Genomic DNA, 23,967 nt, shown 5'->3' on the forward strand with positions numbered 1-23,967 from the left:
ACCTCACAAATGTTAGTGCTTATGTGGCGGGAAATTGCTCAAGGTCACCCACTAGATTAAAGATGATGGCAGAGAAAGAATTAAGACCTGGGTCTTCAGATTCCAGGCTCCATTCCCCTCCAGTGCTTCCCTTACATTTAAAGATAGAAGAAAAACAATCTTTTCCTTTGCTAAACCGACCTCAGTTGACACTAGATTCTTGTCTAAGACTTCCTTGTTAAGGCAGGTAACTATGTGGGTTAACTTGGGGCTCAGCCCACGCCCTAAGAACTAAATGGCATAAGGTACTTAATGAGGCCGGTGCTCAAGTTAATCTCCTGCTGCTGGGGAAGCTCTCCACTTGGATAAGGTAGAGCTGCAGCCAAGGACAAGGGAAGAATGCCACTCAAGATAGAAGCCTTCTTGTTCTTACTTCTGTTTGGCTATGAAGGTGGGTGCCAGCCAACCATTAGCATTCCTTAAACACTTAATATGATTGAATGAATAATATAGCTGCTTAATAGAAACGCAACCTAAATAATTAAAATGTTCTTAATGAGCAAAGCATGTTAATTCATATGTGTTATTAATGAACAACATTGCCTTTGGGTGGATGTGGTTCTCTCTGTCTCGTCGCTGGCTTTTTGGCCTTCTGAAGTTCAAAGGATGCTTAAAATGGGTCAGAAAAGAAGGAAGGGTCTCAGAGATTGTGTAAACTAGCTACAAATTCAACAATTAGAAGGAAAGTGTGACATGTTCTTGTAAATTTTTAGGAGTCACGGTTAGAGTGGTTGTAGAGTTTAATCTTCCAAACCAGGACGCTAATGAGAGTAGAAGAGGTTGCTATTAATAATTCTGCTGGGACAACAGGTGTAAACCAGACTGTCCCGGGCAAATCAGGACGTGAGGTCACCCTAGTTTAAATATGGATTAGCGTGGGGGGAGGGGATGGGGTAGAAGAGGTCAATGGGACATAAGTAATACTTTCAACAATAAAGATTAAAACATAAAAATAAATAAATATGGATTAGTAAAACATGCTGAGTACCACTGGACTCTAATAGAAAGAATAATCCAACTGACAGTCAGAAACCCCCAAAGACTCAATACACTAAATTAGGGGTGTCGAACTCAATCAGAGAAGGGGCCAAAATCTAAAATCCAGCCTAAATCGCGGGCCGAATGGTTTACTGAACAGTCATAAACTGACAATGTCATAAACTGACAGCAGAGTGCAGTGATGACAGCGCGGTGCGGGCCACATTGCAAGGCCTGGCGGGCTGGATTTGGCCCGCGGGCCTTGTGTTTGACACATGTGCACTAAATTATGTTTAAACGGCTAAAATGGTCCCGGCAGGAGTGATATGCTTAAATAAGGAGAAATTAAAGGCAAATATCGAAAATGTCAACCAATTCAACTTTTAAATTTTCAACTCGCAAGGGCCCATCAGCTCAGGATTTCTTTTTTAGGTAATTCTGAACAAAGTATCTTCTTTATGGTCATTGGGTATGTACGTGGGTAACAGAAGATAAATGAAGAGGGCAGGGCGGAGGAGGCCTCTCCACTCTGTAAACGACCTGGTTGACAGACATGACAACACTCACACAAGCAGACTGAGAGTTCCTGGTTTCAATCATTCTCCTTTCTACCCTCTCACCTTTTACTGGTAGACTACTCACTTTCATGATTCCCCAATCACATAACTTTTGTTATTTAGTCACCTTTTTCAGTATTTGGAAAGACTTGGAAAGATTTAATCCCAACATCATTTTTGCAAATGACATAGAGATCATTCTAAGTAGAGATCATTCCGACTAATTGTCCGATTTTTTTTCTTCTTGCAACATGCCCTAGTAACTTAAAAAAAAAAAAAGAATAGTTTATTGCCCTGGCTGGTGTGGTTCGGTTGAACATCGTCCTGTGCATAGAAAGGTTGCCAGTTGGATTCCCAGTCAGGGGCCAGTTTGCGGGTTTGACTGTAGGCACTCAATCAATGTTTCTCCCTCTCTCTCTAAAATCAATAAGAACATTTTTAAAAAGGATAATAGTTTGCCTGGCTGGCGTGGCTCAGTGGTTATTATTCTTTCTATCTCTCCCTTTACCTTCCTTTCTGAAATCAATAAAAATTGTTTTTTAAAAAAATTAAAGGATAATAGTTTGATTTTTTTAGAGGAGGAAGGAGGGAGAAGGATTGTTATGTGTGATTGGCTTTCTGCATGCCCCTTACCAGGGACCAATCCCACAACCTGGCCCGTGCCCTTGACCTGGAGCACCAATACCCAACCAACTGAACCCACAGGCCAGGACTGTCTCAGTAACTCTTAATAGGTTCAGATGCTTTTGTGGTTTTGTTGTTTTCCCTTCTCTCTTTGACCTTTCCTCAGCAAGAACATCTAAACAGCCTTTAAAGGCTGAGATTCCAATACCTCTGGTTCTCAGACATCCACAGGGCTCATCTCAGATTCCTCTTTGTGATTGTCATTGGAATTTGTTTATCCATTCTTTCATTTGCCTGTTCATTCAGGAACCCATCCCTGAGTACCTGCTATGGGCCAAACACGTGCTGAGACTAACAACCCTGTTTTGTGATCCCCCCAAATGTGAAGAAATACTATAAAAGTTTACCAACCTATTTAAAAATATATATTTTTATTGATTTTTAGAGAGAGAGAGAGAGAGGAAGGGGAAGGGATAGAGAGATAGAAACATCAATGAGACAGGAAGCTCATCAATTGAATGCTTCCTGCATTGGCCCCACACTTGGGGATCGAGCCCACAACCTGGGCATGTGCCCTGAGCGAGAATCCAACTGGTGACCTCTTGTACCAACAAATGAGCAGGTCTAATTTAAAAATAGGTTGGTACAAGAGGTCACCAGTTCGATTCCCGCATCAGAGTAAAGCACTGCTTATGTCTTATATAAGATGTCGGGGATGTCTGCAATAAAAGACATGCTGTCAGGAGGCACAGAACCCTGCATTCATTCCTGTTCTACTGTGAAGCTTCTATTGCCTACCAATCTTTGTGCATGGCTAGGGAGCTCCAGAAATTTACAGTTAGAGAATCTTATCTGTCTGGGTGGAATGGAATATGGCCCAGTGGGTAGGCTTGAGAAGTTTAAGTTCTCTTGCCCACCTAGCCAAGGCCCTCCATCCTCATGCAGCATGGAAGGAAAGAAGCCAGCAGAAAATGGCCAGCGCTCTACCCTGAGCTAGAGGGATGCTCCAGGAGGCAGACCGCCCCCAACTGTCCCCCCCTGCTGCCTGCTTGCCCCCAACTACCACCCTTGCTGGCCTGATCACCTTCAACTGCCAGTATACAGTATAAAATGACTACACTGAATCCGCTTGCAATCCAGACAGAGGAATAAGACATAGAGCTCATGGGGAAGATGTATTCTATTGCACACTGGGAACCTGAAGACAAAGGTTCTTTGTCTCATTGACTCCTCACTGTTTCTATTCCACGGTGGCAGTGGCTCTTTACTACAGTGAAATAAGGTAAATGGATTGACCTCCCATCCGCATTAGAGGAGAGCTCACTTGGGAACGCACTAATCATCAGAGTAAAGCACCGGTTGTGTCTTCTAACTGAAGCAGGCTTCTAGTTCTCTTGCATTGTACACTTTGGATTCAAAGCCAACAAGGATTTGAAAAACACTCTCCTTAGTAAATTCTATCAGTCAATTAATTGCTCATGGTTATTATATAAAAACAAAAAAAATGACCAAACTTCATCTTACAGGTGTCCTCTCTGCTAGTGTATCAATGATCAGGGACAGCAGATTTTTTTAAAGCAGCTTGCTTGCGATGTGATTTACATATCCATTTAAAGTGTGCAGTCCGTGTTTTTTAGTAAGTATATTTACAGATTTGTGGAGCACATGATCTAATTTTAGAACATTCTCATCACTCCTAAAAAAGTCTGTTCGACATTCAGCCGTCACTCCTCATTCTCCACTACCCCCTCCACCCAGCCCGCCACTCCCTAGTCCAACTACTAATCCACTTTCAGTCTCTATAGCTTTGCCTCTTCGGGACATTTCATTTAAATGGAATCATACGACATATGGTCTTTTTTCTGGCACATAGCATATGTTTCTGAGGTTCATCTGTGTGAAGCAGGTACAGATGTCCGATTTACCCATGGATATGTCTGTCGCCTAAAATAGTTACGTTTTCACACCAGCAGCAATTTCCTTCTTTCTTCTTCATGAAAAGGGACAGTATTTCAAGCTACTGTTTTTCTCCCGTGTCTTATTCTTGTTTTCAAGTAAATTGGAAGCTGGTTACAGTTTTATCATTCATAATTTTGTACTCTCTCCCCTTGGCTTCATCTGTTTCCATGGGCAGAAAAGCTCTGTATTTAGTGAAATCCAATCAAAGAGACTAGTAGAGGCTTTTCTGTGTGCATCCAATCCATACTTCTCCTCTTGGGCTTGCAAAGTGAATTAGCTATGCCTTGAATTTCCTGGCTGTGATAACAAGTGTTCCCCTATGGCGTGGTGCTTTGGGCAAAAGGGCAGAATGAACCCGTATTGCATGACTCTAAAATTGGTGAGTGACAGACATCTCAGATGCTACAGCAAGCATGTCAAACTCAAAGGCTAGCACGGGCCAAATAAACAAGGTTTAAGTTTCTGTGGGCTGCCAAAAAAACAAAAGCTTCCATTTTCATAGAAATGTAAGTTTATTTCAATAGAGACATGCTGAATACAAAGGGCTGAAATAAATGAGTCATCATTAACATAAAATAATAGAACATTTTAATAAAAATTAATATTTTTTCTTGAACATTAACTTATCAGACACTGAGTAACTGCACAAATAAATAAGCATAACGAAAATAAAGCTATTTTTCTTGTTCTCTGAAAGTGAAATATTTCCTGTTGTGCACACCAAACAAGTCAGTCCAAGACTAATGATGTGGCCATCGGCTCTAAAATATTCGCTGCTGCCGGGACCGGTTTGGCTCAGTGGATAGAGCGTCAGCCTGCGGACTGGAAGGTCCCGGGTTTGATTCAGGTCAAGGGCATGTACCTTGGTTGCAGGCACATCCCCAGTAGAGGGTGTGCAAGAGGCAGCTGATCGATGATTCTCTCTCATCGATGTTTCTAACTCTCTATCCCTCTCTCTTCCTCTCTGTAAAAAAATCAATAAAATATATATTTAAAAAATAAATAAATAAAATATTCGCTGCTGGTATTAGTGGGGAGAAATGGTGCACCTGCACATAAGGTGCATAAGGGAAATGAATGCAACACGATGATAGTGATCAGTCATTAGTGAATGTAGTTCATTATTAATAACTAGTGGCCCCAAAAAAACAAAAACAAAAAAATAAATCTAGTGGCCCGGTGCATGAAATTCATGCATGGGGGGGGGGGGGGGGGCTCAGCCCAGCCTGCACACTCTCCAATCTGGGACCCCTTGGGGAATGTCTGACTGCAGTAGGACGTCCCTCTTGCAATCCGGTACCGCTGGCTCCTAACTACTCACCTGCTTGCCTGCCTGAACACCCCTAAGCATTCTGCCTGCCAGCCTGCTCACCCCCAACATCCCCCCTGCTGGCCTCATCACCCCAACTGCCCCCCCTTGCCAGCCTTATCGCCCCCAACTGTCCCCCCTGCTGCCTGCTTGCCCCCAACTATCACCCTTGCTGGCCTGATCACCCCCAACTGACCCCCCACTGCCAGTCTTCTCACCTCAACTGCCCTTCCTGCTGGCCTGATCACACCCAACCGCCCTCCCTCTCCTAGCCTGATTGCCCCCAACTCCCTCTGCTTCAGCCCTATCACCATGGCTTTGTCCAGAAGGACATCTGGAAGGTCTTCTGGTCTAATTAGCATATTACCCTTTTATTAGTATAGATTATGTACAACAGGATATTGTAAAAATTAAGTTATGGTTTTTTTATTAAAATGTTTCTTACATACCGTTATATTGGCTGGGCCACAAAAATATTCATTGTGGGCCACTTGCTGCCCGCAGGCCTTGAGTTTGACATGCTTGCTCTAGTGGAAACTCATAACCTGTGGAGGAATCTCAAAAACAGTGCCAGTAGGGAGAAAAACACAAAGCCACATAATCTAAATCTTTTATTCCTTTTTTTCTTTAAAGGCTGGCCTGATTTCTTTTGCTTATGCCAACAATGTAATTTTTTTTTTTTATTTACTGACTTTTTTTAGAGACAGAGAAGGGAAAACATCAACTTGTTGTTTCACTTATTTGTGCTTTTATTGGTTGTTTCTTATATGTTCCCTGACCAGGGGTTAAATCAGCAACCTTGGCATATCAGGATTATGCTCTAACCACTTAGCAACCCAACTGGAGCAAAGTTTTGCTTAGCTTCTGCTATTATAAGATATTGGAGTCAAAAGTTTTTGCTTTTGTTCATCAGCTTTTGTGATTAATCATTTTGAGGACTACAGCAGCCACATTGCTACTCCCTTGCCGACAGCTCTTCCTATAAAATGCTCTTTGTCCCTTCTCTCTCTGCTCATTTCCGTAAGGACCTGGTGCCTCAGAACCCCAGACTGCTTTCTGGAGAGGGAAGCTGGGGAGATGGAAAACTCCAGAAATCGACCCAGCCTCTGAGTGAACATAGGAAGTGGCTCCAAAACTAGGCTTCCTCTTAGGTCTCTCTCTCCACGGGTACACAGTGGCGGGACCTCCTGGACCTTCCCTCTTTGTTTCCTGCTTTGCTTCTGCAAGATGTGGAGCCCCTAGACCGGATATTGCAGAGGCTACGGGACAGGTCCTGACTTCCTTTGAACTCTGGGTTTTCTCAGTTGCACAGCTGCATAGGCTCTCTTCAGTAACAGGCATGGCCTCTGGGCCAAATTGATCTGGTTATTAAGGAGACACTGTCAGTGAGTTCTCTCCCTTTCCCTTCCTCTCTGAAATCAATAAAAAATATTTTTAAAAAAGATATTCTCCTTTGACTCACACTGCAGCCTGTGCCTAACCTGGTAGGCCCGTGGTCGGCAAACTCATTAGTCAACAGAGCCAAATATCAACAGGACGATGATTGAATTTCTTTTGAGAGCCACATTTTTTAAACTTAAACTTCTTCTAATGCCACTTCTAAATATACTCACCCAGACTGTGGTATTTTGTGGAAGAGCCACACTCAAGGGGACAAAGAACCACATGTGGCTCACGAGCCGCAGTTTGCCAACCACTGTGGTATCAGCCTGGGCAGAGAGTGAGGCTTCCATATTAGTAGGCACCTGGCACAGTGCCAACCCCACAATGGACACGCAAAAGGGGTTTGTGGGATGGGGAAACATGTATTATTTAAATAGAGGCACAACTTGAAGAAGAGTTTTATAATTGTGATGAAAAAGATGAGACCATTTCTTTACTCTGTAAAACAATCTGAAAGCATTTTGGGGTAATCAGTTCTGATTTTTAGATAGGAAAGTGGTTAAAGGAGGGACCTTTATTTCCTGCTGCCTACACTCAGGCTTTGTTTGAGATTTTTATATATAGACTAGATGCCCCTTGCAAGAAGATTCCTGCAGTAGGGATTCCTGCTGTGGTTTCCACTGCCCTGCTGGCTTCTTGCCCTTCTCCCCACACCACCTGCTTCCCTGCCTTCATCGCCGCCCCACTTGCTTGCTTCTCTGTAGCTTGGCTTCTTTCTACGCTATCTTCAGTCTTCTCTCTGGCCTGGATATGCAAATTAACCGCCATATTGGGTGGGTTAATTTACATACTCGCCCTGATTGGCTTGTGGGTGTAGCCAAGGTACGGTCAATTTGCATGTTTCTCTTTTATTAGAGAGGATATGTGTTGCTTTTATAATCAGAAAAGAAATGAAGGTGTTTGTTTTGTTGAAAATGAGAAGCAGCGCTTTGGAGTTTTAAACCAGTGCTGTCTAATGGAATCTTCTGAGACAATGGAATTGGTTTGTACTTGTGCTGTCCGGCACAGTAGGCACTAGTTACATGTGGCCAGTCTGGTAAATATTTGAAATGTGGCCAGTGTGACTGAGGAATTTAATTTTTTAAATCAATGTTAGTTAAGTTCAATTCAAATAGCCACCAGAACCAGTGGCTAGGCCATTGGATAGTATAGCTGTTTAAACAATCAGTTTTATATGACTTTGTTTCACCTTACCATGTAATGTATCATCTTGTTGAATTTCTCTTTCTTTCTTTTTTTTAACTTGATTTTTCCTCTCGTCCTCTTGCTCAGCCACGCTGGGATTATCATCTGCTGAGGTATGTTACAGTAAGAAGGCTGGGTTGTACATAGATACTGTTTGTGAAGCTTTTCCTAGCCAAAACTAATGGATAGAGCTATGACTTTTTTCAGTGTCCTTTTAAAGATATTTTTCCTGGTGTGGCAATAACACATTTTATCTGAGTAAGTTCCATGTTTCATTGAGAGAGTGCAAATAAACCACATCTTAATTCAGATGGTGTAATGATGAATCCAGTATCTTTTAAAACTGGGTCCCCAAAAGGGACATCCAGGGCATGTAAGGAGCCTGACCTTGGGTTGGGTGGCCCCAAATCCCTGAAGACAACTATAATGGGGAGAACGTTGCCCCTTACATGAGTGTGTCTGTGAGATTATTAACTGGTCACCAACAGTGCAGAAACTTGTTTATCTAGGCAAACTCATTAGTCAACAGAGCCAAATATCAACAGTACAACGACTGAAATTTCTTTTGAGAGCCCAATTTTTTAAACTTAAACTTCTTCTAATGCCACTTCTTCAACATAGACTTGCCCAGGCCGTGGAAGAGCCACACTCAAGGGGTCAAAGAGCCGTATGTGGCCCGCGAGCCGCAGTTTGCCGACAACGGATCTAGACCCACAGATGAGTGGCAGCTGTGTGCATTAAGCCTGGACTAATGACTCAGTTGTGCTGTTGCAGTGCGAAAGCAGCTGTAGACAATAGTAACGATGAGCACGGTTTTTGAACATCAGCTTTTCCAGTAGTGCTGACCACAGTGATCTTTGACCCTGACTTTCCTGACACCCTGCCTCTCTGGCTTCCCACAGGATGAGGGCGAGGACCCCTGGTATCACAAAGTGTGCAAGTGCGATTGCCAAGGGGGTGCCAATACCCTGTGGTCTGCCGGCACCAGCTCCTTAGACTGCATACCAGGTGAGTGAGTATCCCCTCTCCTTGGGGCACCAGACCCTTGGGTTGACCTTGGGAACATCCTGCTTCTCCTTTCAATCCAGCGGAATGAAACCCCTGAATGCCACACTCTCAATTTTCTCCAATTGGCCTCTGAGCTGCAAATGCCACATGGCCACTGATCCATTAAATTGACCTGATGGCCTTGTTAAAGATGGGACCCTTTGAAAGAGATTCATGGATAATTAATTGAAAATAAGTTCATTGCCGAAACCGGTTTAGCTCAGTGGATAGAGCATCGGCCTGCGGACTGAAAGGTCCTAGGTTCAATTCCAGTCAAGGGCATGTACATTGGTTGCAGGTACATCCCCAGTAGGGAGTGTGCAGGAGGCAGCTGATGGATGTTTCTCTCTCCTTGATGTTTCCAACTCTCTCTCCCTCTCATTCCTCTCTGTAAAACTCAATAAAATATATTTTAAAAAAAGAAAAGTTCATGGCAGGTGGCAGGGAGTTTTGAGAACAGCTTAGGCTTCTGAGCCAGGAAGAGCAGAGTTGGAGTCCTGGCTGTGTGACTTATGAACTCTGGGACTGCCACTTTGCCCTTATTCTGTCAAGTGGAGGCAATACTTCTACAGGAGGAAAATAGGTTTGGTCTTCTCCTGTTGCTAGTGAGAGTGGGATTCTTGGGGGACTGCTGGAGGGAGCATTTCTAGAGGTCCCCACGGGAGGATGAGATGTGGTAGGAAACTTGATGTCCATGGAATTATACCCCTTTTCAAAGTCCCATTTCCCTTAGTCCAGTCACAGAAGTTTAGCTGGGGTGTCTTCTCTTTGTTGGACTCTTGGGGAGTGTAAAGTTGCAGCTTCCTAGTGAAGCTGTCCAAATGACATGGCTATAATATCTGGCCTTCCCTTTGCTCCTTTCCTATCTATACTAATAAAAGGGTAATATGCTAAATAGACCAGATAGACCGGGAATCTTCCAGATGTCCTTCTGAACAAAGCTGCAGTGGCTGCAAGGGCTGATGAGGGCAGCTGGCAGTGGCAGCAGCAGCAGGGTGAACTTCCCCTGATTGGGGAACATCCCAAAGAGGGAAGCCAGAGACAGTAGCAGCTGCAGGGTGATGGGGGTGGCGCCTTCCCCTGATTACCTCGATTGCCTCCCAGAGAGGGAGGCCAGACTGTGGCTAGGACATCTCCTGAGGGCTTCCAGACTATGAGAGGGGGCATACCTGGCTAAGGGATCCCCTCCAATGCATGAATTTTCATGCACTGGGCCTCTAGTCCTATATAATAAAAGGCTAATATGCAAATTAACTGAACAGCAGAATGACCAGTTGCTATGATGCACACTGACCACCAGAGGACATACGCTCAATGCAGGAGCTGCCCCCTGGTCGTCAGTGCACTCCCACAGGGGGAGCACTGCTCAGCCAGAAGCTGGCCTCACAGCTGGCAAGTGCAGTGGTGGTGGCAGGAGTCTCTCTCACCGCTGTGGCAGTGCTAAGGACCCCTGGGGGGGTGTCCCAGATTGCAAGAGGGCACAAGCTGAGCTGAGGAGCCCTCCCCCCTCCCAGTGCATGATTGTCATGCACTGGGCCACTAATTATTAATAACTAGTTAATTACAATGGTATCAATGCTACTGTGCCTGGTTAGCCATTGCTCACCAAACAGCCATGTACTTCCCCACATTCCAGCCCCCAGCCCCCTCTCCACCACAATCAGTGGCTTCATATTAGCACTTCCCACCCAAGTGAGTAGTGTCCTTCCAAAGTGAGGCATTTAAGGGCTGCTGGCCCTCAGCTCTCCAGCTCTCCATCTTCCTGCTTAAGAAAATGGCTTTTCCCTCAGCCTGGGTGCCCACCCACAATGGCTCAGTCACCTGAGTGAGAAATAAATCTTTGTTGAATTAACCCTCTGAAATCTCTGGACGGTTTGTTCTGCAGCATAACATGACCTTTCCTGACTAATGTGAATGCCTATCTTCCTCTAAGGCAGGGGCCAGCAAACTGTAAAGGACCAGACAATAAGTATTTATGGCTTTGTGGGTCATGCCTTCTCAACTCCTCAATTCTACCATTGTTGCTCATAAAGAATCCATAGACAACATGTCAATGCGTGTGCATGGCTGTGTGCCAATAAAACTTTATTTACAAAACAGGCAGTGCACAATATTTTGCCCGAGGGCCACAGTTGTGGATCCCTGCTCCAAGAAGTTGTTATGAGGAATAACTCGGATGAGGCATGAAAGCACCTCGTGCTGTACTTGGTGAATTGGTGCTTCTTTTCTTCCTGCCTTCTAAGAGCTCACACTCTGGCTTTCAGAGGCGCAGGAGGCCCGCAAATATTTGCCATGCTCAGTCCTTTCTTGGCTCAGAGCCTCTTTGGTATGAAACTGTCCTTGCCACCCCTCTCCAGGGTTACAGAGCGCCTGTCACGTCATCCACTTTACATAATCGCCTAATAATAGCTCCGGGAGAGACAGGTTTGTGTGTATGCCTGTGAGCTTCTCTTCATTATTTCATTAAATTTGCATTAAAATAGAAAATTGTGGGGGAGAGAAGGAGCGAGTCTACAATGGCTTTTACTGCCACCGTTTTTCCTATTTACTAAGTTGTACAAGGGAACAGTGGGGTCCCTATAGGGAGTAAAGCATTATGTGCTGTTGAGTTCTGTGGGCTTCTCCCACTGGACCGGAGCTCCTGTAGCCATTATGGGTTGGTGTGATCTTCCCATTCAATATTGATGCACCCTTCATTAATAATCCGCCCCCTTTTGTCACGTGCCTATTATGTGCCAGATACTGATGGGAAGACAAAAATGAAGGCATTGTCTCCACCCTGGAGGAGTTTACCATGTAGTGAAAACAAATGTTCTCTTCACTAGAGACAGGAGGCTACAGGAATTCCATTCCAAGGAAGTTCTTTCTAAGAAATTGAAAAGAGATTTTTTTATGCAGATTGGGTTCATTGACCTAATCAACTGTGAAAGGGCCTTGTGTTGGAGGATTGTGAAGACAGTTGGGGCCCCAAAGCTATCTCCCCTACACAGTCAGGAACGGGAGGTTCTAAAATCAGAAATTCTTTAGCTTACCTATTCTTTCCCCATTGTTTTTGTTTGTTTTCTTTTATTTTTATAACAAAACAGATATTTCCAAGAAAAAAAAATACACACACACACACACAACCTTGGTGTTAAATGGTTGATTCATTGGTGTTAATTAGCTTTTCCAGGAAAGATCTGATTCAAGGCAGCAGGACTACAAGCTTCCAGAAGTGACTTGCCCACAGTGCCTCAGATCCCTATTAGAACTTTGGTAATGATTGGTGCCCTTGGCCTGTATGACTCAAGGCTTTCTGCCTACTCTGATTTAGGGAGGAAGAAAAGCCTAGAAAGCACAGGAGGACAGGAAGGTCACTCATAGCTGCCAAAAAGGAGCTTCCAGGGGCACACTGGTTCTTACTGCCCAGGCCTCCCACCCATAGAGCAGAAGGGTAGGTCCGTTGTGGCCTCCTAATCTTCATCTTAACACTACTAAAACACTCAAAGGTCTGTCGTTTCCACCGTTGAGTCAAGATTACCTGGGCACTCTGAGATGCAAGAATAGGGTAGGGAAGGTATCAGAGTATAAGAAATCCAATGGCTCAATGCTTTACTTGTGTTCCAGATCCAGATTCTACATGATATTCAAATTTATATTCTATTCTTCTGTAAATATTATTTTATATTCTACTACATTGTCATAAATATTCAAGTCTAATACCCATGCATAATAATATTCACATCTTTCTTGACAAGAATGTTCCTCCACTCTCTTTGTGTCCCTTTAGGTTAACATCTTTTATAAGCATGTCTGGCCTGACTGCCTACAGATTGAGCAATTATCTACTCAATAAGAAAAGCTAGTATGTTAAATATCCATAGTCTGGATCAGCAGCACAATGTGACTATGCCTTTATCCATCTAAGTATCACATCAGTGCTCACAAGAGCCACTTGTGCCACAAACGATTTGGGTTTCTCCTTAAGAGTAAAATGAGTATAGACATAGGCCTGTGGGATGACTCTGGATCAGTTAATTTCTACTTTCTCCCTGAGCTCACTGCTTCCTGTTTCTGCAATTTTCTCTGCTTATCCCCAGTGGCCGCCCAAGAGGGGGGTGATGATATTTCTTTATCCATCCATCCTTCATCTATCCATCTGATCAATATCTATGCAGTACCTACACGTGTAGGCATTCTGCAGGGCTCAGAGGATGGAATGGTGAGAAAGACCGACTGGGCTGCTGCTGATTAAATAATCACAGGAAGTGGGACAAGTGACAGGTGTAGAGTGCCTGGGAGTACTGGAATCCTTTAACCAGCTCAGGATGGGCAGAGATCTGAAGGATGAGTAGAGGTAAAGGGGGAAAAGAGGGGCTGGAATGTCATAGGCAGGCCTGCATGAGGACCTGAAGGCAGCTCAGCCAGGACTATGGAAGGAGGAGGAGGGAAAAGGAGTCAGGAAAAATAATAAAGAAACTGTACTACAGTTCACTCCACAGCACACAGAGCACAAGGCATGTTACAGTTTCTATTTTATCAAGTTCAGATAATCCTAGTTTGAGTCCCCTCTTGTCATGGCCTGTGAACAGTCTAAAGAAAGGATTGTAGAAGGTCCTTTCTCTCCCCTTTGGACTACATGAACCCATACCACAAGCTTGCAAGGGCTGCCTGGGGCAGGGCCTGGGTCCAGGCTACGTATTAGGCTCTCTGCCCAGCCTACAGCCCCACTCCAAGGTCAACAGCTTCCTCTCTGAACCAAACTCAGTCCTGGGGACCTTTCCAAGTTTCCTGAAGGTGTCCAGAGCTCAGGGCTCTCGGGCCCCATCCCTGGTCCAGCCTCATCAGAGGCACCATTTCCCGGCTAAGCTCAGGCCCTTACCATGAGCCCCCTCCTTCTCTTCCCACCCCAACTTAGCAAGAGTCAAAGCCCAGAGCCCCTGGCATCTCCTCCTCTGGGAAAAGCAGCTGATTCCTTTTGAGGCCTACACCTTCCAAATCTACAAGCCTGGGAGATGCTATGTTGCCAACAGGCTTCTTTCTCAAGTCACACACACACACACACACACACACACACACACACACACACACACAGATGTGCACATTGCTTATTCCATCCTGGGGCAAGGAGGGCCCAAACCTTTGGAAACATGAAGCTGGCCTCTTTCTTAGAGATGATGGGAGCAGGACAGCGTGGGATATAGGGTGGATGTTAGATTTCTTCCCGAGAGACTCTTCATCAGAAAAGCAAACAAGCCAAACTCAAGAAGACATGACTATATTCTCACCGTTTCACCCTATCCTACCAATATGAGCTGCTGCTTTTTGACCTGGCACTATGGGCTTTATACTTTACAAATGTTATTTCACATAACCCCACAGCAACTTTGCGGAGGCTGGTTCTACTGTTGTGTTCCTTTCATAGACAAGGAATCTGAAGCAGAGACATTAAGCAGCTTGCCTAACTCACAGAGGGAGAATAGGATTCAATTCCAGGTTGCATTGGCTCTAAACCAGCAATCTTGACTTTGGCTGCCCATTACAATGACCTGTAACTTTACCCCATGCCCAGGTCCTTCCCCAGACCAATGACATCAGACTCTCTGGGGGGGTCTGGCCTAAACACCAGCACTTCTGCAACTCCCCAGGTGAATCGCAGGCTGAGACCCATCAGAGAGTCTCTGCTCTGTGCCCTGGGCCAAACCACCCAGTTTCTGTATAGCAGCTGGGTAGTTGGAGACACCAAAGCTTGAGAAAGGAGCGCCGGATGGGGGCAGGCTTGAGGCTTGCATGCTGAAGGGCTCAGTTTTGGCTATGAAGTATCTTTGGGTCACACAGATGGAACTATTCGCCTGGAAAATACTCCTAGAGTCAGGCTTTGGCTCCCACATGCCTGCTGAAACCATGGGAATGGTGAGATCATCACTTCTCCTGGAGAGTGTGGGCAAGATCCATGTCTGGACAAGTCTTCACAGGCCTCCAAGGCCATTGCTCCTGGCCAGGTCCCTGCATGTCTACAGCCAACACTCTTAACTGTTAGATGGGTAATTGGGAAGAAATGGCAGGAGATATGAGGGGAAACAGAGAAAAATCGAAATGCTAAGAATAAAGTTCTTGGAGAGGTGGCAATGGCTTTTTCTTCCCCTCTGCTCCCTCCCTCCAAGTTGGTGGCCCTGAAGTAAGAAAAGGAAGGTTCTGGATACAGGAGAGTTAGAGATAGCCACAGTTAGAATTTAAGTAATCACCAAGGCCCAACTGAAAGCCAGCTTTCTGACACTGGAGCCTTGTCCCTCTATCTGGTGGCCCCAGTTTGTCTTCCAGGTTGGAGGCCGGTAGAGGAGGTGGAGGAGCCCTCAAAGCCATGGGCACTAGGTCCATGAATTCACCAGAACTTTATTCTTAGCATTTCGATTCCGTGGTAGGCTAAGGCTTCCATAGTGCACTTTGATAGTGTGCTTGTTAAAAATTGGCCACTCTGGGAGTGAAATCCTGGAAACGGCATTCTTAAGAAGCTCCCTTGATGATTTGACCACACAAGGGATGTGTGTGTGGCTCATAAAGTGTTCCTATTTCCTCTCCCAGGAATTGACATTTTAATAGGCCCCTGAAACCTTGTGTTCTTGATCAACTACAAATGCTATACCTTCACCCCCAGCCCCACTGAGCTGTAGCTACTGGTGGGAGTTGGACCTAATTTTTTGGTGCATTGGGTAGAAAGGGTCTTACCCCCCACCACCACCCTAACCCCAGGGGGTCTGAAGCTTTTTCATGCTTCATTCAGTTTCACTGACTTCTGAAAAGGATTCTCTAGAAAGAACTCGCTTTCATTTTATTGTGTAAGGTGATGATACCCCAGTAAATATATTCAGCTCTTCAACATAAACCCAAACTTACACATGAAAAAAATAATCTGATTTACCTTACTTGAAGTTTATCACTCACAATCAGAAAACTAGGAGAATCTATTTGCATAAGCTGATTTATTTCCTACTAGTGACCTGGTGCATGGAATCCTACACATTGAAAGGAAATTAATTAGAAGGTGGTCTGTGGGGTGGGATTGTGCGAGACAGGCTGGACACATCTTGGAGCCAATCTCCTGCGGTCCCTCCCCGGCCTGCCACATCTGGGGCAGCACCAGGGCTCAAAGGGCATCTGCAGAGTGAGCGGGGGTCCCTCCGGAGTTGGGGTCTCTTGGCCTGGCCTGTGGAGATCGGGCTGAAACCGGCTCTCCGATATCCCCCAAGGGTTCCCAGAGTGTGAGAGGGCACTCTGCAAAGTTGTTGTACAGGGTGTGGAACACAAACGCAAGTGTGCAGTAAACCAGATTCGGGGCTGACAGTGTCCCAGCAACAACATAACCAATAGCCAAAGGTGGAATTGCACGGCCCTGTGAGGAATCAGGCTCCCTCCTCTCTGGTTCCAGGTGCATCACCCAAGAACCACCGCTGCCAAGTCACCACAGCTCGGCAGCTCTTGCGTTGAGCATCTGCCCCTGGTGTTCAGTGTATGTCATACCTACCAGCCAGTTGGAAGGTCAATTAGCCTTTTATATATACTAGAGGCCCGGTGCATGAAATTTGTGCGTGGGGCGGGTGTGTCCCTCAGCCCAGTCTGCACCATCTCCAATCTGGAACCCTTGAGGGATCGCAGTCAGACATCCTCTCACAATCCAGGACTGCTGGCTCCCAACCACTCACCTGCCAGCCTGATCACCCCCTAACTACTCCCCTGCCAGCCTGATCAACACCTAACTGCTTCCTTGCCAGCCCAATTGCCCCTAACTGCCCTCCCCTGCAGGCCTGGTCCCTCCCAACTGCCCTCCCCTGCTGGCCTGATTGCTCCCAACTGTCCAGACAACTGCTGGCCATCTTGTGGCAGCCATCTTGTGTCCACATTGGGGCGGCCATCTTGTGTGTTGGAGTGATAGTCAATTTGAATATTACCTCTTTGATAGATAGGTAGATAGATAGATAGATAGATAGGAATTCAGTAGAAACTAGGTTTGGTTATAAATAAGAGGCCCCCTAAATAGTGGGTTATTGAGTTAGCTTTGTTTTGACTGACATGGTAAAAAGACTAGGGGTAGGGTTTTGCTTAAGGATATCAGGGCTGAGGTCTCTGCCATTCCCTTGGCCTTATCCCCATGGTGCAAGATGGCTACTGTTGCACCAGCCATTAAGTCTTGCTTCTAGGCAACAGTTAGAAAGAAGGGGCAAGCAAAACCTGACCAGAAATCCCCAGCAAACATTCTTTTATATCTCACTGGTCAGAAATTATATCACATGACTTCTAACCGGAAGAAAGTCTAGGAAAGATTGTTTTTGTAGCTGGCTACATTGCTGTCCCCAACAAAATTAGGGTTCTTTAGTGAAAAAGAGGGGAGAATGGATACTTGGATGGCAATTGGCAGTCTCTGACCAGGTAAACCAACACTAAATGTGAGAGGAAATACATGAGAAGCAGCAGATAATTAACATATAAAAACGAGCTTTGGCTATTCTTATTTGAGAAAAGCAGTTCCTTCCTACTGTTCTTTATTCGGAAGTCACTCAAACACATTTCACTTCCCACCCCCATTAGACTAGTGAGACAACTGCAATTTACAAGGAGGAACTCAGTCTCAATATATAATTGCCTTCCTGCCTCTCACCATTGTTTTTTTTTCCCTTATAATTGCCACCACATGCTGCCCAAGGACAATTAGGGACCCTGATGTCATCATACAGGATGGCTGATGTATTAATGAGGAAAACAAAGAGTATGGCATTTAAGTATGACATTTCGCTGCAAACCTCTTGATTTTTAGGTCTGTTTGTGAAGGAGGTGGACTATTTCTCAAAACTACCCCCAACCACTGCCATGCTTTTATGAATGTCCCGAATCTCTGTAGCAATTCCTTTACTTCATCCTCAGACGGGATGGTTTGATTTGTCATTTCGGTCTGTCGTGTTTGGTGAGTATTGTGATGCAATCTGAGTGTTTTGATGTGCATTGTTTTTCCTTTCCCAGAATGCCCCTATCATAAACCCCTGGGTTTCGAGTCAGGGGAGGTTACACCAGACCAGATCACCTGCTCCAACCCGGAGCAGTACATGGGTTGGTATTCGTCGTGGACTGCCAACAGGGCCCGGCTCAACAGTCAAGGCTTTGGGTAAGCAGGGCTGGCAGCTCAGCTGACTTTTTTTCATGTGATTTGAAAAAGTAGGTCTCTGTAATAAATGAGTGAAACAAAATGCATTGAGTTATTCAGTAAACATTGGTTGAATGCCTTCCATGTGCCAAGGACTGTGGTTAGAGCACCGAACAAGGTGGATGAGGTCCTGGCCTTTACGAAGCACACAATTTAGAGGGGGAGAAGGATTCTAAGCACATAATCACACAAGTGACCACTTAGTAAGTGTGATGAGTGCCGTGGAGGAGACAGAGGAAAAACACCTGGTCCATTTGAAGCACCAGGGAAGAGCTCTCTAAGGAAAATATATTTAACCTGTGACTTATAGTTGGCCAGGTGAAGGGGTGGGCATAGGATACAGCAGGTGTAAAGGCCATCAGTAAAGACCACTTAAGGGCATGGATAGGGCCCGCAAAGAAGGCCAGCAAGGTCAGAGCACAGGCAAGGCAAAGTTGGAGAGGCAGACAGAAATCAGATCACACAGGTCCTTTTAAGTCATGCTAAAGAGTGTAGTTCTCACTTTAGGGATAATGGGAGGATGCGGAATGTGCATTAGTTAGAATGCAGGTTTGTGCTGCTGTAACAAAGAAGCCCAAAGTACAGAGACTTAGTGTGGAGGTGTGTCTCCTGCTCATCTAAAAGTTTCATCAGGCGGTCTAGGGTTCTTATGGCAGCTGGGTGCTGGCAGGGGTCCAGATTCTTTCTACCTTGTTGTTCTGTCATCCTTAACATGAAGCTTCCCATCTTGGAATCTAGCTCCTCTAGCGTCCACTGTCACTTCCACATTCTAGTCAACAAACAGAAAAGGAGAACAGAGCACTCACACTTTTCCTTTAAGGATTCAGACAACCTTATTGGTCACTTCTGCCTATATCCCATTGACCAAAATTTAGTCTGAAGAAATGTGAACTTTGTTTGGTGGCCAGATAAAACTCAGGGGTTCTATTACCAAAGGGGGATGGGAAGAGGCTATTGGGAGACAATTAGCAGACTCAGAGAAATTTGAAGTTGAGGAGTATTACAATCACATTTGTGTTAAGAAAAAAATCTTCTGCCCAGCTGGTGTGGCTCAGTGGTTGAGCATTGAACTATGAACCAGGAGGTCATGGTTCAATTCCTGGTCAGGGCACATGCCTGGATTGCAGGCTTGATCTCCACTGTGGGAGGTGGCCGATCAATGATTCTCTCTTATCATTGATGTTTCTATCTTTCCATCTTCCTTCCTCTCTGAAATAAATATATATATATTTTTTTTTTTTTTAAAAAGAAAAGAAAAAATATTCTGGCTCCTGTGGGGAGAGCTGTGTAGTCTGAGAACAAAGGTAATCCAAGGAGACTAACAAAGCTATGGTGGCAGTCCAGTCAACAATTGAGGGCTAGTGTGGTGGCAGTGAAATGGAGAGAAGTAAATGACTGAAAAACACTTGGAGATGGAGCCGATAGATGGATTGGCTGTTTGAGGTGACAGAGAGGAAGGGGTCAAGGATGGCTCTCAGGTTGCTGGCATGAAGACCTGGAAAGACAGGGGTTGCATTCAGAGAGATATGTAGCATTGAAGGAGGGGTTTGGGTGAGGATAATTTATAACTCACTTTTGAACTTGTTTCATTTGAGATGCTCTGGCATCCAGGAGAGTTTGACTAGCTAGCGATCGATTCTCAGGATTTGGAATTTAGAAAAGGTTTGGGCTGGAAGTAGCAAGTCAGAGCCACCTGAGGAGCAAGTCTGGAATTAGAAGAGAAAGCAACCAAGGACTGAGTTCTGAGAAGCTAATTAATACGCAGTAAAAAGCGGGGGAGCTACAGGTTTCCACAATTTAGGAGGGATAAAGCTAAAAAAACAAATCAGTTCCTCAAGGTTGGTTAGCTTGTAACTGTCAAAAAGCCCACCCAGAGCCCCTCATCTCACTGTTCCCCACACGGTAGAAACTCCCTGAAAGCCACGCTTGACAGCACATGAAGGAGGTGCAGATATGTATGAAGAGAGTGATGGGTGATATTAAAGAAAAACAAAAGATTCCTGGTGAAAGAAACATCAGGAGAGACTAATGAAAAGTGAAGGGGGCTGGTCGGTGCAATAACCGTGCATTGAAGAAAGACATGCTCAACCACGCCCCAAAGGTAATTTCAGCTCCATCTGAAGGCATTTCTTTGACAAATTAGTTGAATCTGACAATTTTCACTTGGGTGGTAGGGATGCAGGGAGAAAGGATGTCACAGAGGCTGGGCACATCTTGGAGACAAGCCTCTGGGTGCTTCACAGATTGTAGCTCAACCCAAGCTTAGCGGGAGAGGGGGGCTCTTTGGGTGCTGGCATCCCCTCAAAAGTCAGCATTCCCAGGCTCTTTGGAGGCCTCTCAGGGAAAGCTCCTGCTGATTCTGTGTCCCTGGCAGGTGTGCCTGGCTCTCCAAGTTCCAGGACAGCAGCCAGTGGTTACAGATCGATCTGAAGGAGGTCAAGGTGATTTCAGGGATCCTCACCCAGGGGCGTTGTGACATCGATGAGTGGATGACCAAATACAGTGTGCAGTACCGGACCGATGAGAGCCTGAATTGGATTTACTATAAGGACCAGACCGGAAACAACCGGGTAAGTCAGGCCTACCCCAAATCACCTTAGCTCACACTCTGGGACTCTCTTCTTTGCTATATCCCTGTCACCGCCCTCTGTCAGAGCACTGACCCCAAGCAGGTGTCTTTCTTGTTATATCCCAGATTGTCTACAAATTAGTGTCATTCTTGCATGCAGAAGAAATCTTTGTCTGAATCCTCATATCAGCCTATAGTTGCTTGAATAATCAAAGCCAACTCTCTGGACCATTCCAAACTCATTGGATCGTTGAACACTCTGCAGCATAGGTCTGACATGATCCATTACTGATGCAGGTAGGTTCTGGTCCATTGATGTAGATATGGCTCCTCCTTACTACTGATTGAAAGTTCTGGACAACCCAGCAAATTAGCCACTAAACTATAGAAATGTTAGAAACGACTCCAGCAGAGCAGACACAGAGTCCCTTAAACTTTTATATGCCACTAACCACTGAGCAACAAGACCCAACTCTGTTCATCATAGACTGAACACAATTCTCTCTCTACCTATATCTATCTATATAGAGATATATAACGTATATTTATGATGAACTAAAAATTTACTAGCTGTTTGGAAATATTAACTGTCCTTTCGCCTGTGAGGAGTTCCCCCAGTTGATTTGGACATTTAACCAAATTAAGTGCAGCTGAAAATCAGAAGGCTTTGTACTCTCTGATGCCAATTTGTATAGCAAGAACATGCATGGGTTGAGATTTTAAGGAGTTTGAACAATAGGTAAAATCAGCTCGATACTTGGACATTTTGTCCCATTTTTGTTCTTATTGGCTTTTCAAAGAGATATGGGAATTCTTTTCAAGCTCTGTGCTTCTGAAGGCCTTGAGGTTCTTTGCAAATTGCCTGTTGGGCACTTGTGCCATCTGGAAGAGCCTGTTCCATCCTCCTTCTTCACTGGCTGCTGCCTTGAATAGGTTCAAGGGCACAAATAGGGGAGAGAAGGGGATGGGGGGCATTATTATTAAGAAGAAAGGTAAGATCATGGCATATAAGGCTCTTTTTGAAGGGAATGAAATGTTCTGGTGATGTCGGGCAGAACACTATGACTCTGGGAAGATTGAAAGCAATGATTTCTTTGGAAATACAGCCAAACATCCACCTCACTTTTTATGCTTCACCCACTGCATCATGCCATGTTATATCCTGAGAACCACAAAACAAACCCTTTATCTCTGTTCTCTGGCCCTGCCCTCCTCCTTGCGAACCTTCCCTCTAGTTTGTTTTTTTTTTCTTTTAAGAAACATTCCCGAGTGTAGAAAGTCCTTGCTCTTTGTATTGATGTTGAGACTTACCATTAAGTTTTGCTCATGGCTCAGGACTGCAGAGCCAGCTCACAGGTTTTTACTTGAGCCCCACGTTGGACACCTTTGGAACATGGCAACATTCCTCTTGTGTGATGTTCAAAATTAGAAGAGAACATCTTTTCAAAATTCTTGTCAAAACACAGAGAATTAAAATGCAAAATCAAGAGGCGATTTTTAAAATAAGCGCCATCCAAACAAACTCTGTGTGATGATGGAAATGTCCAGTATATCTGGACACCTCTAGAACTGCACTGCCCAATATGACCGCCGCCAACCACATCAGCCATGGAGCGCTGTGATTGATGAAGTGCATTGCTATCTAATTTGAAGTCCTTTGCATTTAACTAGCCACATGTAGCTCTGGCTACCATCCTGGACAGTGCAGTTCTAGCTGTCTCCAACCTCAGAGAGGTCTGGAGCTTATAGGTACTAACAACCAGTCAAGATCAGATTTTGTGGGGGCACCTGCAAATTCTCTCTACATGGAGCACTTTTCTGAGATATTCCAAGTAAAAACTGGGGCCAGCTCCAGACAAGAACCAGTCTTCCTTTTCCCACCCCTTTCTTTAGATCTTCTATGGGAACTCGGACAGATCTTCCACAGTCCAGAACCTGCTGCGGCCACCCATCGTTTCCCGCTTCATCCGGCTGATCCCGCTGGGCTGGCACGTCCGCATCGCCATCCGGATGGAGCTGCTGGAGTGTGCCCGCAAATGTGCCTGACACCTGCGAGTTGGGCGCCTGCAGGGGGGATGGGGGGGAGAGATGGGGAGGCACAGAGCGGCCCACAGAGACCCTCACCCCCTGTGACAAGCAAGGGGCATTTTACAAGCTCTTTTTTGATGCAGAGCTGGGTAGAGAATGTTTCTTGCTTTCCAGTTTTTAAGATATAGTTTCCAATTTGAATGAGGAAAAAAAAATACCATAATAAACCTATTCCCCACTCAGGGCCAAAGAAAATAAGAACAAAGAAAATGTCTCTGAAAACAATTTTCATACAAGAGCCTGAGTAGCAGGGGTAATTGGATGCTGTTTTTTTGTTTGTTTTGTTTTGTCGCAGCAACACTGGGAAAGGTGGAGTCCCAAGGGAACACAGAGCAGCCCTGATCATTTGCAATTTCTTTTGCTTGATTCCAAACAGGAACATCATGTTTCACAAAGCCTGGCTTTTCATGTAAAGGAGGAGCAAGCGTGCGCTTCCTCTTGAGTTTTCATTAAATCGTGACCATTGAGGACTGGAGAGCCCCAGGGATAGAATGAAAGGTTTCGGGGTGACCGGGCGGTGCAGATGAGCCCAGTGGGTGTGAGCCCATGCCCCAGTTTCCTGAGAGCCATACACGACCGAAGGGCCCAGGCTTCAGCTGCTGAGCTTTTACGCCATGTTCACCGGGATTGGCAGCGGGGCGGGGGGGGGGGGGGGGGGGGGGGGGTCCAGAGCTCCCATTATATACAACCCATTCAGGCTGCACATGGAAGTATTTAGGGACCCCAAATGACCAGAACACATCAGAATTCCTCTGTATCTATAGGGCTGCTGTTTCCAACAAGCTTCCCGCTTTGAAAACAGTTGGCCCAGGAGCTATCACTGGCTATGGGGAGGAGGCCCATTAGCTGAGCCCATTACCTCTGTAGGAAGCAGTCAGAACCTATGTCCTAAGGATGGGGCTGTGGCTACATCCCTGGTGAGCCCACCTTCCAACTTCTGCCCCCTTGTCTTGCAATGCAAGCCTTCCTGTTCCTGACTGCAGCCTCCTTGGGAAGG

The 23,967-nt window shown here is 45.4% G+C and overlaps 1 protein-coding gene across 1 annotated transcript; it reads left to right on the top strand.

Annotated features, from left to right (window-relative positions):
* Positions 1 to 319: 319 nt before the first annotated feature.
* On the top strand, positions 320 to 23,235 carry RS1 (retinoschisin 1). Its single transcript, XM_084869763.1, has 6 exons — positions 320 to 430; positions 8,182 to 8,207; positions 8,997 to 9,102; positions 18,133 to 18,274; positions 20,688 to 20,883; positions 22,776 to 23,235. Exons 1-6 carry the CDS (start codon positions 379 to 381, stop codon positions 22,926 to 22,928), a joined length of 675 nt encoding a protein of 224 aa, XP_084725889.1. The 5' UTR covers positions 320 to 378; the 3' UTR covers positions 22,929 to 23,235.
* Positions 23,236 to 23,967: the final 732 nt, after the last annotated feature.

This window comes from Pipistrellus hanaki, assembly GCF_964339955.1.
Source record: "Pipistrellus hanaki genome assembly, chromosome: X".
Taxonomy (NCBI): domain Eukaryota; kingdom Metazoa; phylum Chordata; class Mammalia; order Chiroptera; family Vespertilionidae; genus Pipistrellus; species Pipistrellus hanaki.

Excerpts from the sequence above, each read along its gene's own strand:
- RS1 (XM_084869763.1), top strand. The coding sequence starts at position 379 with ATGCCACTCAAGATAGAAGCCTTCTTGTTCTTACTTCTGTTTGGCTAT. Across the intron at positions 9,103-18,132 it reads CTCCTTAGACTGCATACCAG|AATGCCCCTATCATAAACCC; the intron begins GTGAGTGAGTAT and ends TTCCTTTCCCAG. Across the intron at positions 18,275-20,687 it reads CTCAACAGTCAAGGCTTTGG|GTGTGCCTGGCTCTCCAAGT; the intron begins GTAAGCAGGGCT and ends TGTCCCTGGCAG.